This window comes from Dermacentor andersoni, chromosome 7 (assembly GCF_023375885.2).
Source record: "Dermacentor andersoni chromosome 7, qqDerAnde1_hic_scaffold, whole genome shotgun sequence".
Classification (NCBI taxonomy): domain Eukaryota; kingdom Metazoa; phylum Arthropoda; class Arachnida; order Ixodida; family Ixodidae; genus Dermacentor; species Dermacentor andersoni.
The window spans coordinates 78,530,213-78,544,029 of record NC_092820.1 but is presented as its reverse complement, the minus strand read 5'-3'; the positions used below and the strand labels follow the sequence as shown (position 1 = coordinate 78,544,029).

General features: G+C 46.6%; 3 protein-coding genes across 6 annotated transcripts in view; 2 read left to right on the top strand and 1 right to left on the bottom strand.

Annotated features, from left to right (window-relative positions):
• Positions 1–1,814, top strand: part of Atg2 (Autophagy-related 2) — a 117,116-nt gene extending 115,302 nt beyond the window's left edge. For all 4 annotated transcript variants that reach the window (XM_050181520.3, XM_055072764.2, XM_050181521.3 and 1 more), the window contains one exon: positions 443–1,814. In XM_050181520.3, the coding sequence (XP_050037477.2) occupies positions 443–453 (11 nt within the window). In that variant the 3' untranslated portion in view covers positions 454–1,814. The remainder of the gene's footprint in view (positions 1–442) is intronic.
• Positions 1,432–8,084, bottom strand: Srp9 (signal recognition particle 9). Its single transcript, XM_050181522.3, has 3 exons — positions 7,850–8,084; positions 7,493–7,561; positions 1,432–6,428 (listed from the first exon to the last, which is right to left on the bottom strand). Exons 1-3 carry the CDS (start codon positions 7,919–7,921, stop codon positions 6,333–6,335), a joined length of 237 nt encoding a protein of 78 aa, XP_050037479.1. The 5' UTR covers positions 7,922–8,084; the 3' UTR covers positions 1,432–6,332.
• Positions 8,085–8,606: 522 nt separating this feature from the next.
• ena (ENAH actin regulator enabled) overlaps positions 8,607–13,817 on the top strand; it is a 128,753-nt gene continuing 123,542 nt past the window's right edge. The window contains exon 1 of the mRNA XM_055072768.2: positions 8,607–8,841. Within this exon, the coding sequence (XP_054928743.1) occupies positions 8,837–8,841 (5 nt within the window). The 5' untranslated portion in view covers positions 8,607–8,836. The remainder of the gene's footprint in view (positions 8,842–13,817) is intronic.

Sequence of the window (13,817 nt, the reverse complement as noted above, 5' to 3'; positions counted from 1 at the left end):
CTTTTTGGCGTCCCGCAGCAAACGCGGTACGAAAACAAATTTTTTTTCTTCTCGCGGGAAATTTAACCCACGTAATGATTGCACCCTTGATGTTGCGTCAATTTTTCTGACAAAAAAGTTCGATCATTATGCGAGGAAATACAGTAACGAACCAGCTTTGCCAACAACCACCCAGACTTTTGTCTTCATTTACTGCCGGATTAAAATTCAAGCACAATGCCGGATTTTTCATTACACGTGTATCTACTCGGTACATGGAACGCATTTTTCATCTTTTTTCATCAGGGTTTTCTTCGGACTTCTAGATTTAAGAGCAAGAACTTGGCATGCACAGTCATAGATGCCCAAAGGGCTTTTGAAAGTGGAAACCCTGTGATTCAAGTGTTATCGATGCACGGCATTGGACTACAGCGTTCCTCATATGCTTCTGTTTACTCCACAGCATCAAGATAGATGTTGCAGCCGAAGATGGTGGCATTGGGCCGGCGTATTCGCTCGGCGACACGAGGAGCCTGTAAATACATTCTGCCTTCCTCGTCGGTCGTCGCCTTTTGATATCGGAGCCTCCCCCCGCTGCTAGTTTTTTAACGTAACGTTTCAATTGTTTTTAAAGCGCTGTCTGTGCAGGCTTCTATTCTTGTGCATACGAGGAGTCTGCAGTTATGAAACAGAGAAATGAAAGCCATGCTCAGAAGACGTGTGTCCAAAGCTTTGGTTTACTTTTTGTTGCATGTGAACGTTTGTGTGTCTTACTTGCGTTTTTTCTTTTTTCTGAAGCATGTGCAACATTGAGTCTTTTTTGTTTTTTTGTTTCTTGTGCTCAATTGTTTACTGGGAATGCAAAGGCAAGTGGCAGCAAGGAATTCTAGGGGCTGTGCTCTGAGCCGATCTCTTTTCACGATTGGCAACACGGCGTCAGTCGCTTGAGTGCCAGCGACATCGCACCACACTCGCTATTGGCTCCACGATACACTGATGAACCTAACGATGCCTCCGATGCCTGTGGGCATCATTTTACAATGCCCGTGGGCACCATTGTGCCTTTAAGGTTGCGTGCAATTTATGAGGCAGCAAGTGAAGCTAGTTGACTCGCAGTGCTGGTTTGCCATCTGTTCTAGTACTGGTCTATTCGCACGGTCACCTTTGCATGGGCGATTTGATCATTACGATGGCATGCCTCGCATGCCTCGAGCGGACGCCTGGGCAAAGGAACTCCTGCCAGAACAGAAGGCAAGTAGGTCACCATCAATGTTGTATGGCAAGAGGCAGACTCGATGCATGGCAGCCCCACCTGGTGTGTCAGTTGACAAGTTGTGCAAGATCGTTTGATTCTAGCAGTCGATGCTGGTCTTAGAAAAGATCACTGGCGAGCTTACGTTTATTTTGATCTCTGTATGTGTTAGTTTAGCTGGTGATACTGCTGTTGGTATGTTTTTATTTTTTTTAGCTAGCTTTGTTTACTTTGACTTGAAAGGGACCTTGGAGTGGTTTTCGAGTCTTCACGGATCTAAATTTCCACAGCAAACTTGCATACCAGCAGCAAGAAGGCGTGCTTAGTTCCCACAGTCATGGCCAAGTGCTTGATGAAGCCCGATAACCTAACAGCACTAGTGAGAGCCACTTCAAAGTTCCTTAGAATAACCTACTGCCATTTATTTATAAAGACACACACGCAAGAAATTCTGCACATGCATAAGCAAGCAGAAGTCTTTACACATGGACTCTTCATTTTTTTTTTTAACTCTGAGCATGACTTTTTTTTTACGCCTACTGTTGGCTGGATTGTAAATAAAAGCTATGAAATTGTGAACCTATCACAAGGTTGCCTCATCCTTCTTTGGTTACACTGTTAACCTTCAGTTAGTAAGGGAGTTTTCTATACCACTGTTGCCTAAGTCCGGCTGGTCATTCACATTTCCGAATGCGCATCTACAGTCTAACCTTGTAACGAAATGATGGATATAACCAAGTAATCATAATTCCACTTCAAGATACCTTTAGCAGCCCGTGTGTTTAGCATTTAATTTTAACGATGCATAAATTTATTTTAAATTGATATAAAGTAACTGTGGCTTCCCCCTTCAGCTTTGTTATGCCAAGGTTATGATACTGCTTAGACATTCAATGAAACGTGTTATGCATAACACTAGAATGCATGTCCCTCATTTACAGTAAGCTCAGTACTGCGGTTTGCAACAGTTTTGTTGCCTCAATAATTGTCTACGGATGAACTAACCAGCATGTGCTGTTGCGATACAATGATACGGAAATTGATGGGCAATCGAGCAAACATTACACGCAGTGCCATTCTGTTTTGCACTGCGTTCAACTACTGGGCTTTCTGCATTCTCCAAAGAATTGTAGTGTATGGCTGGCAGCTAGAATTTGGGCAATAATTCTAGCCATCGAATTTTCCTTTTTTTTTTTTCTCGTTGGGTGCTGTGCACGTGAATGGTGGAAATCCTTAACCACTGAGAAGCAACAATGTGCTGCCATATTTAAATCCACAAAATGCATTGTATGGTAAAATGTATCGCATTTAAAGCGATACATTGCTTTAGTGTTCTGCTACTTATGTAGCCCCTGCAGGATCGCCGAGCTTGGTGTAGGTGTGCAATATTTTACTTCAGTGCTGAAGGTTCTTTGGTGGAACCCTTCTGAAATGCGCTATTCTTGGACCACACTTTTTGATTCAGTTAATGTGCTTTTTGCCATCTTGTGTAGATGGTAGCAACAGTGCAATTTAAGTCGTTTCACTCCTGCAAGAAGCTACCACAAGTGAACCCGCACTTACTAGCAGTTTTGATTGTAACGCTATCTGAGTGACACTGGCACGAAAAGCTATATTCAGAACGTTGCTGCTGTAAGGCTTGTCAGCAACAGATGCTTTTTGTGGCAGGCAAACCTTCCAGCTGTGCGTCCAGAGTCCAGTGACAACTCGAGATTCATCCAGCACGGAAAACTGGTTTCTGTGGAATTTCTAGGAAGTGAAGAAACCAGGTGTGAAATACCCAGGACGTGCCTGGCCAAAATTTGTTGACAAGCACAAGTGAAAGTGGGGTTGGCACTTTTCACTTTCTTGTGGTGACAAAGCAGAAAAAGAGAAAAGTTAGTGCAGTCTTTACAAACAACCTTTTCTGGCCATGAAGGCGGAACAATGTACTACTTTGCCTAGTGATCCTGCAGATCTTGGTGCGGCTTTCAATTTCTCTCATCTTGCTTTGCTTCTTTACTTCTCCGGAGGCAGCTGCACTTTGGTATGAACGTTGCACACCATTTACGTTGCCCGGTTGAGGGCCACTCCTTTCTGAAGTTTGTCTTGAGCGTGAGACAAGGCGAGTTGTTTTCCAAACCAACTGCGAGCCATCGCAAATTCGCACGAGACCATAAACGCAGTTGTGGCGCTCTTTGGCCAACGATGCTCTCGTGCCATTAAAGATGGTCAGTCATCCTCGAGGCAAGTTGTTGACCAGCAGATGACAAGCAGCAGGAGGCGAAGATGCAATTTTATTTTCGAGATGTGCGTAAAACGTGCAACAAGCCCACATGTGCTAAAACCCGACTAAACTGTATAAATTATTAGTGCTTATTGCTCGGTTCCCTTTGAAAATTACAAGGGGGAACTTCGACAACAATATCTCTGGGGGCTGCAAGCATTGTAGCTCGGCCACCAGTATGTGGATTTGCCTGAAGATCATCTTTCCGGCTTCAGACGGCCTTGTGACTTCGCAAATTGATCAACAGAGTATTGTGCTGCTATGGATGCAACAATTGGCTATGGGCGATGTTCAAAACACACTGGCAATGACGCATGCTCCTGCAGTATTCTTGCATCTGCAGTACACAGAAGCATCACCTTTGAGATTAGCTTCCGTCACTCCAAGGGAGCCACCATAGTGGGGTGCAATTTGGATTGTTGTGGTTATTTGTGGTTAATTTGTGTGGTTATGCATCCGTGCAGAAAATTACTTGCCTCAATAGGTTTAGAATATTAGGTATTTCTAGGAAATTCAGAGATAAAAGTGCAATAAATGGAGCCACAAGAACATCTGGAACCACAGTCACAGATTGGACAAATTCATATACCATCAACCATGGCCCTTCTCATGGTAGTTTAGCGATGGCAGCACCATAGCTCCCTCTGGTAAATTTAGGAGTAAACACCTATGCTGACTTACGTATAATACACCTGTTTTCAAATTGCACACATACTAGCAACTAAAATCCCTTCTTTTCTTTTTAGAAAGTGCTAAGGAAATTCATTCTCCTTTCAGCAATACTGCCATGTACTACATACTTCAGCCCTCATAGCCCGAAAAAGTAGTTCCAATTTTGCTGGAATGTAGATTCACACACGGCATTGCAACTGCTTATATGTGATGCATTTAAATGTACTACAAATGCAGGAGTGCTTTCTTTTCAAAGCGAGACTGGTTACACTGCAGAAATTAGAATGTGGCCATAAGCATTGCCAACCGTGGAACCCTACTTTTCAAGCCTTGCACTGCACGTGTGCTTGGCATGTATTTTGAACTGGTTGTGTCAAAAGACAGTGTAATGAACCTTGTTGCATTCTCAAACCAGAGCTTCGTACTGTAACTAATGAACTCTGCACCATCCTTCATAACATAATAAAGCACAACAAAAATTTGGTCTGTATTTTTTTAAGAGCTTGGACAAAAAAATTCTAAGCATGTCGAGAATGCCATTGGTAGGCGAGGTGCTAGTGGGAGTTTGTCACCCGATTGCCCTCTCTAAATGGGTGAACTGCATCCGCTATGTAATTTCACAACTTTGAAATCTTTCTGGACATAAAAACGGGGGTACGAGGAGTGTGAGCGTTGTACTTTGCGAGTTTCAGTGAACAATCTGTTGCCGGCTCAAGTAGGAATGAAGTTTGGCTGCAGTTACACTTTGGAATGAGCCTACATCATCTATGTATTGCGCGTTTTGTACATGAAATGAGTGGTACGAGAGTGTGTGGTGGGGGTTGCTTGTCGGAACAACCGAAATCTTGAGCCGATTTTTCAAAATATCGTGCACCAAACCTTGTGCTTACCAGTGCGTGTAAAAAAAAAAAGAGAAGTGTTTCCGAACAAGAAAATAAAGGCTTTCCAACATTTCCAGCCAGTATTGTCCGAGTTTCACAACAGATGCAGCGACAACACAACACCCTGCCACGTGAGGCTTCATACACTGTTTTATTCAATTAAAACGAGCGATGTCAGCGACACGAAACCGATTTGGGCAGCACGAAATTTTGTGCAACAAATGAAGAAGAGTGAGAAAAGTGTACCGGAAACGCATTTTTTAAAAGCGTTTGATCCTGAATAGAGCTGCAGAGATTGCATATAGAAACAACTCGCTCGGGTTAACAACTTCAGGCAAATGCGTAAGAGCACATCAACACTTAAGTGTCGTCAGCCATGCTTCATTCAATCGGAGAGAAGTTTTCTTTGAACAAGTGACAATATATCCCAGAAGCCTTAGCACACTTCCCCACCTTGCGGTCTGCATGTTGCACAAGACCACCGCTTCTGCCCTTTTCGCAAGCTGTCACCTTCGCTCTAGGGACACGCCAAGAGCCTGTATAATCACCTGAGTAGTCTTGTCGTGGCCTTCTCCAAGCAAGGCCTTCTTCCCCCACGAGTTTTTTGCAAAACTTGTAAACAAGCTAATCATACAGGTCACTGCATGAAAGTTGTGACAAACTTTGCTGCTGCTGCAGCATCCATGATTTACAAAGACTGTTTCCTCTGGTCTTTTGGCTGGCTAGTTAGGTTTGCTTCCTGAACAATTCCTGATGTGTGCTTGACTGGAAGCAATGCATTGCGTTGAAGATGCTTGCTATGCACAACCTACAGCACACAAGGTCGGCCAAGCTCTGCTGGTGCCGTATTCATCTTTTTCATGACCGTTTTTTCTGGCCAGTAAATTCCGTCGTCTCTGGCCCGGACATGTCAACAGCCTTCCAAGCAGACCTGAAAGTGCTCGATTCGAGCAAGGCATTTGGCCCGTAAAGGACCTTTGATAGAAAGCAGCCACACACCGTACTCGTCAACAGTTCTTCCATGAACGGTGCAACTGGAGACAGCGCTATTTACAGTGGTTTCACACACGTTGCTCACTTAAAAAGACTGAACGAGCACAAACCACTCGTGCTCAAATCAAAAACGGTATTCAGTGTAGAGAGTTGAGTGAAGAACTGCCATCACCCCGTAACAAGCGCCACAGCCACGTCCACAAAAGACTTAACAAGGTCTCCCGGAAACGACAGTCTGTAGGCATGAAGAATGTACAAGGCGCGCAAAGCATGGGCGAAGGCCGCACAGTCATCGTTCCTTCGATGCCATATGCCTCATCAGCAGGTTGGTTAGTTTTTCTATCCTCTTGACGTCTTGAGAATGTTCTGTCAGATATTGAAGGCACTGTGGGGGAAAAAAATAGACTTCTATTAGTAGCCTTGTCATATTTTGACCAGTGAGAATCGATTACAACCAAATGCTGCCAAACAACCTCGTGAGACTCAAGTTTGCTCAAACTCGTCCTGTGAAGTTCATGCGTTTGCAAAAGACGGCACCTCAAATGTGGCTGGCGACCTCACTGAGCTCAGAATGCATTTCGTTATTTCCTGTGCATGAAACTACGTAAAGTTGTTCTCATTCCTCTGATACAGGTGCCTCGAAGCTGTGACACAGCGAGTTACACGTTTCATGAAATCAAGTGTTCAGCAGGAGGTTTAAGCTGCAAAACGTGCTGCATCAAAGCTTCACACAGCTTTAGCTACACATAAATGTGGACATATTTCAAAACTTTTACGTCGGGAGAAACTCTAGTAAATACTGCCCGACTTGTTCACGAGAAGCAGATATGTGCACTTGACCAGCTGCAGAAAAACATTGACATCACAAATTGACCACTCAACTTTTTTCTTGTGGTTGAGGCGAACATTGCCGAGCTCGCTCATCCACAAATTATATAGCAACTGCCAACTTTACCTCGCTTTGTGCAGCAAAGGCGACCTCGTGAAGTTGCCCACAAGCATGGCTGACAACACTTCCTTCTAAAGCACTTGTTTTGAATGAGAGGAAGCTGGCTAACGGTGCACAGAGGTATATAATACATTCGTCTAAAGCGTTCGAGCGTGGAGATCCGAGAGTTTCACATCGAGATTCACATTACAAGCTTGCTATGCACTTTCATAACGTACTACCTTTCGCATCGAGCAGCACAAGTGTGGACATTGCACGTGGGCTAGGTGAAAGTTTAGAAGTATGCTGACGTCAGCTATTTGACGTAATGAAACTGTTTTCGCTGCGTTACGGTTGCATACCTTTGGCAGCGGCACCCAATTACGGACATTTCATAGACCTGCCGTTGTCCTAAACATGTTCCACAGGATAAGCAGGTTTAGGACATTTAATACTGGCGCCCACGACTTGGGAGAGCGCTGGCAACGATTCAAAACGCGATCGTCGACCGCTTTACGTACCACTTGATTGTCTGTTACTTTGACTTGGAGCTTGCCATCGCAGTGCCTGTATTTTACAGTGAACCTAACCTGCAGAGGAAGAAGAGATAATCGTAACTACAGTTGTAACACGTGTACACAAATTGTCCCGCACTCTGGAATGCCGATTTGGGACGTACACCATCTGGAGCGAGCGCATGCAAGATTCGCTTGCGCCAATTAAGACGCGCAGGGCGTGCACAGCGAACTTTCTCGTGCTCTGGAAAGGGCATTTCGTTGTCAGATCGCTCATAATCTGCGAAAGCCAGCAATTTGCAAGACACACACCGACCATGCCGCATGTGCCGGCTTGCGGGCATTTACTTCTTTCCTTCTCACCTTCATGGGATCGGCGAGGTAGAGCCTCTCGGCGGCTTTCGAGAATTCTTCCCACGACGTGATGAAAGTCATGATCGCGACGCTAGTGTCTTAACTTAAGCGGGCATCCGAACTTCGAGATTGACAACTTATTTGGCACCGCCGCCGCCGTCTTCCTTTCGCACACGACACACACACACATCAACCGCAGGCTGCGTGACGTTGCCAATGCATCATGGCGACGGCGAAGAAAGTGGCTCCGCCTGGTATTTGCGGTGTGAAGTATTCCGTGCCTTTTAAGCCTCAAAAATTAGGCCGCTTGGCGTTCAACCGCGCGACTCAATGCTATTTTCTTGCGCAAGGTTTTTCTTACGCAAATCTTTGCTTTGGTAAAACGTCATAGACAAGCACGAAGTTCGATCGGCCAGTGTTTTCCCGTGTGTCACCAAGCGAAGTATGCAAAACTGTTAGTGCAAAAGCTCGGCTTCAAATACCAACCTTTATGCGCACGCTATTTTGACACTTTACAGATTGGCGCGCCATCTAGTAGCAATAATATACACAAAAAACTTAAACTTTTTTTTACAGTAATGCTAAAAGTTATTTATTATTGTTGCTATAGGTGACACGTTTATTTGTAAGATGCTTAATCTTGAGTTATGCGTTTTACTCACTTGTTGAAGTGTCGATGCAGGAAGTTATGTAACTTTGATATTAAAAGGGCTCTGCCGTGATAAAAGCAAACAAAAGAATAACAGAAAGCAAGATTACCCGGCGTGCCTCAGTTGTTGTTATCAACATGGCGGCGGGCGACTCTTGAAGTTTTGTGCGAGCGGTGAGCGGTGGTGGCGATCCGCCGAAGGATTCGGGAACAAAAAAAAATTGTGTGCGTACCGGAGTGACCCCCGAGAAGTGACCGTTCGGATTTACCCCCCGGCAGGACGCTGGACGCTTAAATGACCCATCGGCGACGCCAGTGCGGACGCACGGAACGGAGAAAACGGAAACATGAGGTAAACATTTTGTATGTTGTGTGTTACGCGGTTCCGAGGACGCCGTTCTCTCGCTCAGTCGCCCAGGCGATTTCCGCCTCGCACCACAGTCTGTGAAGCCGTCGACCCCGGCTTGCACGCCGCGTTGTCGCCTGCTATCGCACGCTTTCGTGCGACGACGTCGTCCGCGCGGCTTTTCTGTAAAAGCTCGGGTCGCCGGTTTGACGTCCAACGCTGCTGCGGTCGCTGTTTCTGTCATGTCCGGAGCGTTCGTTGGAACACAGGAAAGGATGATGCTCCGACAACTGGCGCGTGTGGTCATTCACCGTCGACGCGCGACTTTAAAGCGCAGCTAGCTTGCCTGCCGCTTGTGCTCCGTCGAAGAAAGCGTCTCGAAAACCTTCCTGTTTACACCCTATTTATGAAACAGTGCAGGGACAGTTTTCTCGTCTTCTTGCAGACGTGTGAAAAATTTCGACCGAAATTTTTTTTTTCAGTTTTGTTTTGCCTTATGGTGAGCCCTCCGAACGCCGAGCAACGCGTGAATCTGAACAACGCCGGACTGCTACTTTCTTTTACTTTTTACCTGCGTTTATTGTCTTCTCGAGGTAGCGGGTTATTGAACTGCTGCCACGCTCGGCAAGCGGAGTTGTTTCGCTGCCTCTTTTGACAGCTCGCTAGCTAGCGGGTTGCCCCCCACGCCGGACCCGCTCGCAGTTTCAGAAGCCCTCGTTTGACCTAGCTGTCAGGCCATCCTCCGTTGCTCCCTGTGCTCCGTCTATTGTTTTCCTGGCGGCGTCTGCTTCGCAAACCCGCTAGCTCGGTCTTCTTGCATTGGCGTGTCTGGCTTGGGCTGTTTTGGCAGTCATTGCCCGGCTCGAACGGTTTACGTAATACCATGTCATGTCGTTCGAAAGGACGCAACTGTTAGTTTCAACGAAAACTTTTGATTCGGTGCAGTGTATACGTCAGCAAGTCGTAAGCGTTGTAGTGTAGCGTTGGTTAGCTTAAGCAGTAAGTGACACCGCGTCACCACGGAAGCGCGTATGCCACACGAAAGTCTCGTGAAGGCAGGCAGACGTGACAGCTGCTCCTAGAAGAGAGCCGAGCGAATTCACGTTCTTCGTGTAGCAGCGCGACGAACGGACAGGCGTCGAGAAGAGACGACGGAAGCGCTGTCTTTCAAGTGAAGCTTTAGTGATGACACAATGCAAGTGTGCATACACAGCAAGTGGAACGCGCCTAAACGAAAACGGACGAAACTGAAACTCCCTACAAGATCACCCGTACGTCATGCACGTGTGGTTACATATGGTTCGAGTATGCGCACTCGTCCTTTGTCAGAGAAATGCAGGACCACCTAATGAATGCTGCTGCTATCTATGGGGTACGGCGATTCTTGTCTCGTGACGCACTCCTCAAGTACTCAAACGGAATGGTTTCGCGTGCTCCGAACGAGATTTTTCGCTGGCTGTTACAGTGACTTGTGAAAGTTTCAGAGCTTTGCTTTTCGTTGTTTCTTTAGAAAGCACCGTTGCTTTCCTTGAAAAGAGAAGTGCTACCCGGCTTGAAAGCAGCAGAGTGGGCGCGCACGTGCGCTGCCTTTTAATGTTGCGTCGTTCTCGTTCGATCATGCGTGTGACGTCCAGCTCAGACGTGACGTCATTCGGACCGGCGAAGTCGATTGACTAATCCGGGATGCGATCGAGGCGACTCATCGGCTCGTTCGGAGCACTCCAGCAAAACGAGACCGACCTTTCTCCAGAGGGAAAAAAGAAAAAAAAAAGTTATAGTAGCTGCAATCACCAGCCGGCATTACTACAACGGCCCCGCCCATCTTTTCACCCCTCGAAAGTGTCGTCTGTTTCTTTTAAATTCCACCCGTTTTTCATCGATTGGTTTTTTTCGGCGATGCATTTTTTCGCCGGCTCTTTGCGTCGATTTCTTAATTGCATTCGTCATTTCGTTCGTGTGGCCGAGTCCCACTAGGTACACCGTTGGTCCTCTTCGCTGGACACTTTTTTTTTTTTTTCGAAATAGTTGATCGTTTGTCGTTTCATCTCGGCGCACGCGATCTTCTCACTTTCACATCCGCCTGCGCCCCCCCCCTCCCTTCTTTTTTTTTCCCGCAAAGTCGACTCATTCTTTTTTAAGTAGGCCACTGAGCAGGTGTATCTGGGGCGTGACGTTGCCAGTGTGCTTTTTCTTCCTCCAACGTTTGTTTTCTTTGGGCATGCGCACCCACTTGTGACTGACTGGCGTGAGTCGAGAGTGCGTTGTTTTGTGTGTGTGCTCCCCCGACGTGGAGGGGGGGGGGGGGGGGGGCTTTGAGCGATTACGACGCTGCACGATATGTCGTGCCTCCCCCCCCCCCCTGCCCCCTACCACCATCATCGCCTTTGTTCGCGCGTGCGCAATAGTGTCACCCGCTTTAGCGAAGGGAGATGCGGCGAAATGACGGACGTAGCGAAAGCGACGACCTTCGTCACGCGTACGCGGTCATGTTGGAATGATGGACGCCCGCGGAGAAATGATCGCGGGACTTTTCGCAAATGCTTTTGCAACTGGGTTATGCCGTAATATTCTGTCGTATCCTTCCTCGCTGAATTATACTGTCATCCCCCCCCCCCCTCCTGCTTTTTTCGATTTGTAAGAGGAACTCTGCCCCAGTAGCTGAGTGGCAACAGACTTTCCGGTGTTGAGCATGAGACCGCGGGTTAGAATAATAATAATAAAGAAAAGAGCGCTGGAACTCCAGGTGGTCAAAATTAACGGGTCACTAAAGAGAGAGAAAAAAAAATGTTGAGATGGTGCTATAGTTAGTTACGTTTCTACGATACTTAAGAAAAGCCACTCTTATCGCAAAGGTTGGGTTTGCGATAAGGTAAGTTTCCCGTACCATATCGCCACGGCTTTAGGTTTGACGGGCCTAGATAATATTTCTCTATTGTAATAGCAGTTTGATGGACATTCCCGGATAATTTTTGGCGTCGCCGTGACTGTCCTTGTATATTTATGTATATGTACGCTATGTGTTTATGTTGCCGTATGCGCGAGGTAGAGGTTGTACTATTCAACTGTCAAAGTTGCTGAACCAGGTCTTCGGTTTTGACTAAATTATTCCTCTGACTTTCCTTTTTAATAGTTACAGCGCGCAAACAAAATTCGTATCGCATTCCATGCACAGCGCATGCCTTTCTTTCACAAAGTAATAAATTACTAGGCTTTTTATGTTGAATCTTATCAGACTGCGAAAAAGGCCGAAACAATATCAGGACCGATAATTGCAGTATGCGCGGTAATTACATTAAGGGTTAATTATTCAAACATTGTTAATTAGTCACACTAAGTAGACGTCCAACACAGTTGAGTCTGCCAAATTTTGCAGACGCAACTGTGACGTCATGAATTTTGTTGGCAAATATACATTGTGTTCTAAATGACCCAAAGACGGAGCCTACTACGTTTGATAAATATATTTAGCCACAGCGGCCAGTATGTATGTATGTTTGCGTGCGTGTGTGTGTGTGTGTGTGTGTGTGTGTGTGTGTGTGTGTGTGTGTGTGTGTGTGTGTGTGTGTGTGTGTGTGTGTGTGTGTGTGTGTGTGTGTGTGTGTGTGTGTGTGTGTGTGTGTGTGTGCATACACACACACACACACACACACGTCGCATTGACGAACCGGCGCTATAGGGTTACGACGCGAAATCTAAAAACAAAACTTTGACCTCTATTTTCTCTTCTAGTAGCCAACCTGTTATTGCGCACAAAAACGCAGCGTTTCGAAAGAATGCTTAATCAACGGGAACTGATTTAGCGCTTGTCTTTATAATGTCTCTTTAATTAGCTGTTCTGCCTCTCTCTCCCCCACCGGCCTGTGGGGCTTCCCAAGTGACACAGGTTGCAAATTTCCGGCGTTGATGCGAGACAGCAGCGCAGGCAACCGGGGGTGATGGAGGGGCCCACAGGCTGTGCAATTGTAGCCTCAGCTGGAGGTGAAGGTTATCGTGTAAAGGTTATCGCCACAAGCCTGTAATTAAAAGGGCGCTCTCGTTGGTGTTAAAGCCCCCCCCCCCCCCCCCCCCCCCCCCCTCTATTGCGCGCGCATCCGATGGCGTCATCTGCACAGATATGTGACTACGTATATGCGATACTGCGCAGTCTCGTTTTAACGCGGTGGGTTTGGGGAAGTCGTGTACGTGTTGATGCACACTGGCGTTATTGCAGCTGTCCCGCATCCGGGGTGTTGTACAGACGCGCAGGCGCGCACGCGCGGAAAGAAAAATGAAACAATGCCGAAATTATTCGTAAGGGCTCCGAGGTGAAGTTACCGGCCTAAGAGATTCCTCGCATTGCGCTGATCAGGCGATAGTCTCTGTAACACTTCTTATCGGTTGTGCACCAGTTCCCCTCTCGGCCGGCTCTCTCGCTGACGCCACTAGACACCTGTAACAACATTCCCTGCGACGTTTCATTGATAAGAACTTATGATTAATTAACGGTGCCCTCTCGCCTGTGCGTGTAGAAATCGCTTCTTATCATCCGCGCGTTAAACCGCCGATTAGCGCAGACAGCGACGCGGCAGCCGTGATTACGTGCTTACACACCGCGCCATGCTTTTTTTTTTTTCATCCAGTTTTTTGTTATTATTTTGCGGTCGCTCGTAATCGCTCGTCGCTTCTTTCACGCCGCGCCGCCGTAATTATACCCCCTTATTCGTTTCCGCCACCTCGCCCGTCTTTCGTTAATATGTCCGTATCTTTTTCTCTGGTTTTATTATTTTTTGTTCTTTATCCGACCTGGACATTGTGGGAAACAATCTGTTGCTCGTACATTGAGCTTGAAACCGCATTTGCGGCGGTTTCTGTTTTTTTCCAGGCCTTCACGTTCTTCTGTGCGAATCGTTCGTGTCCCGACGTGTGGGTGGTGATTTCGTGTGATCGAAGCGTTGTTCTCTTTTCTGTTTCGTTTTGTTTCTTTTGCTCGTGGTTATCGTCGT

Coding starts and splice junctions, on each gene's coding strand:
- Srp9 (XM_050181522.3), bottom strand. CDS start 7,921: ATGACTTTCATCACGTCGTGGGAAGAATTCTCGAAAGCCGCCGAGAGG. Junction 7,562..7,849: donor ACCTCGCCGATCCCATGAAG/GTGAGAAGGAAA, acceptor CTTCCTCTGCAG/GTTAGGTTCACTGTAAAATA. Junction 6,429..7,492: donor AAGTAACAGACAATCAAGTG/GTACGTAAAGCG, acceptor TTTCCCCCACAG/TGCCTTCAATATCTGACAGA.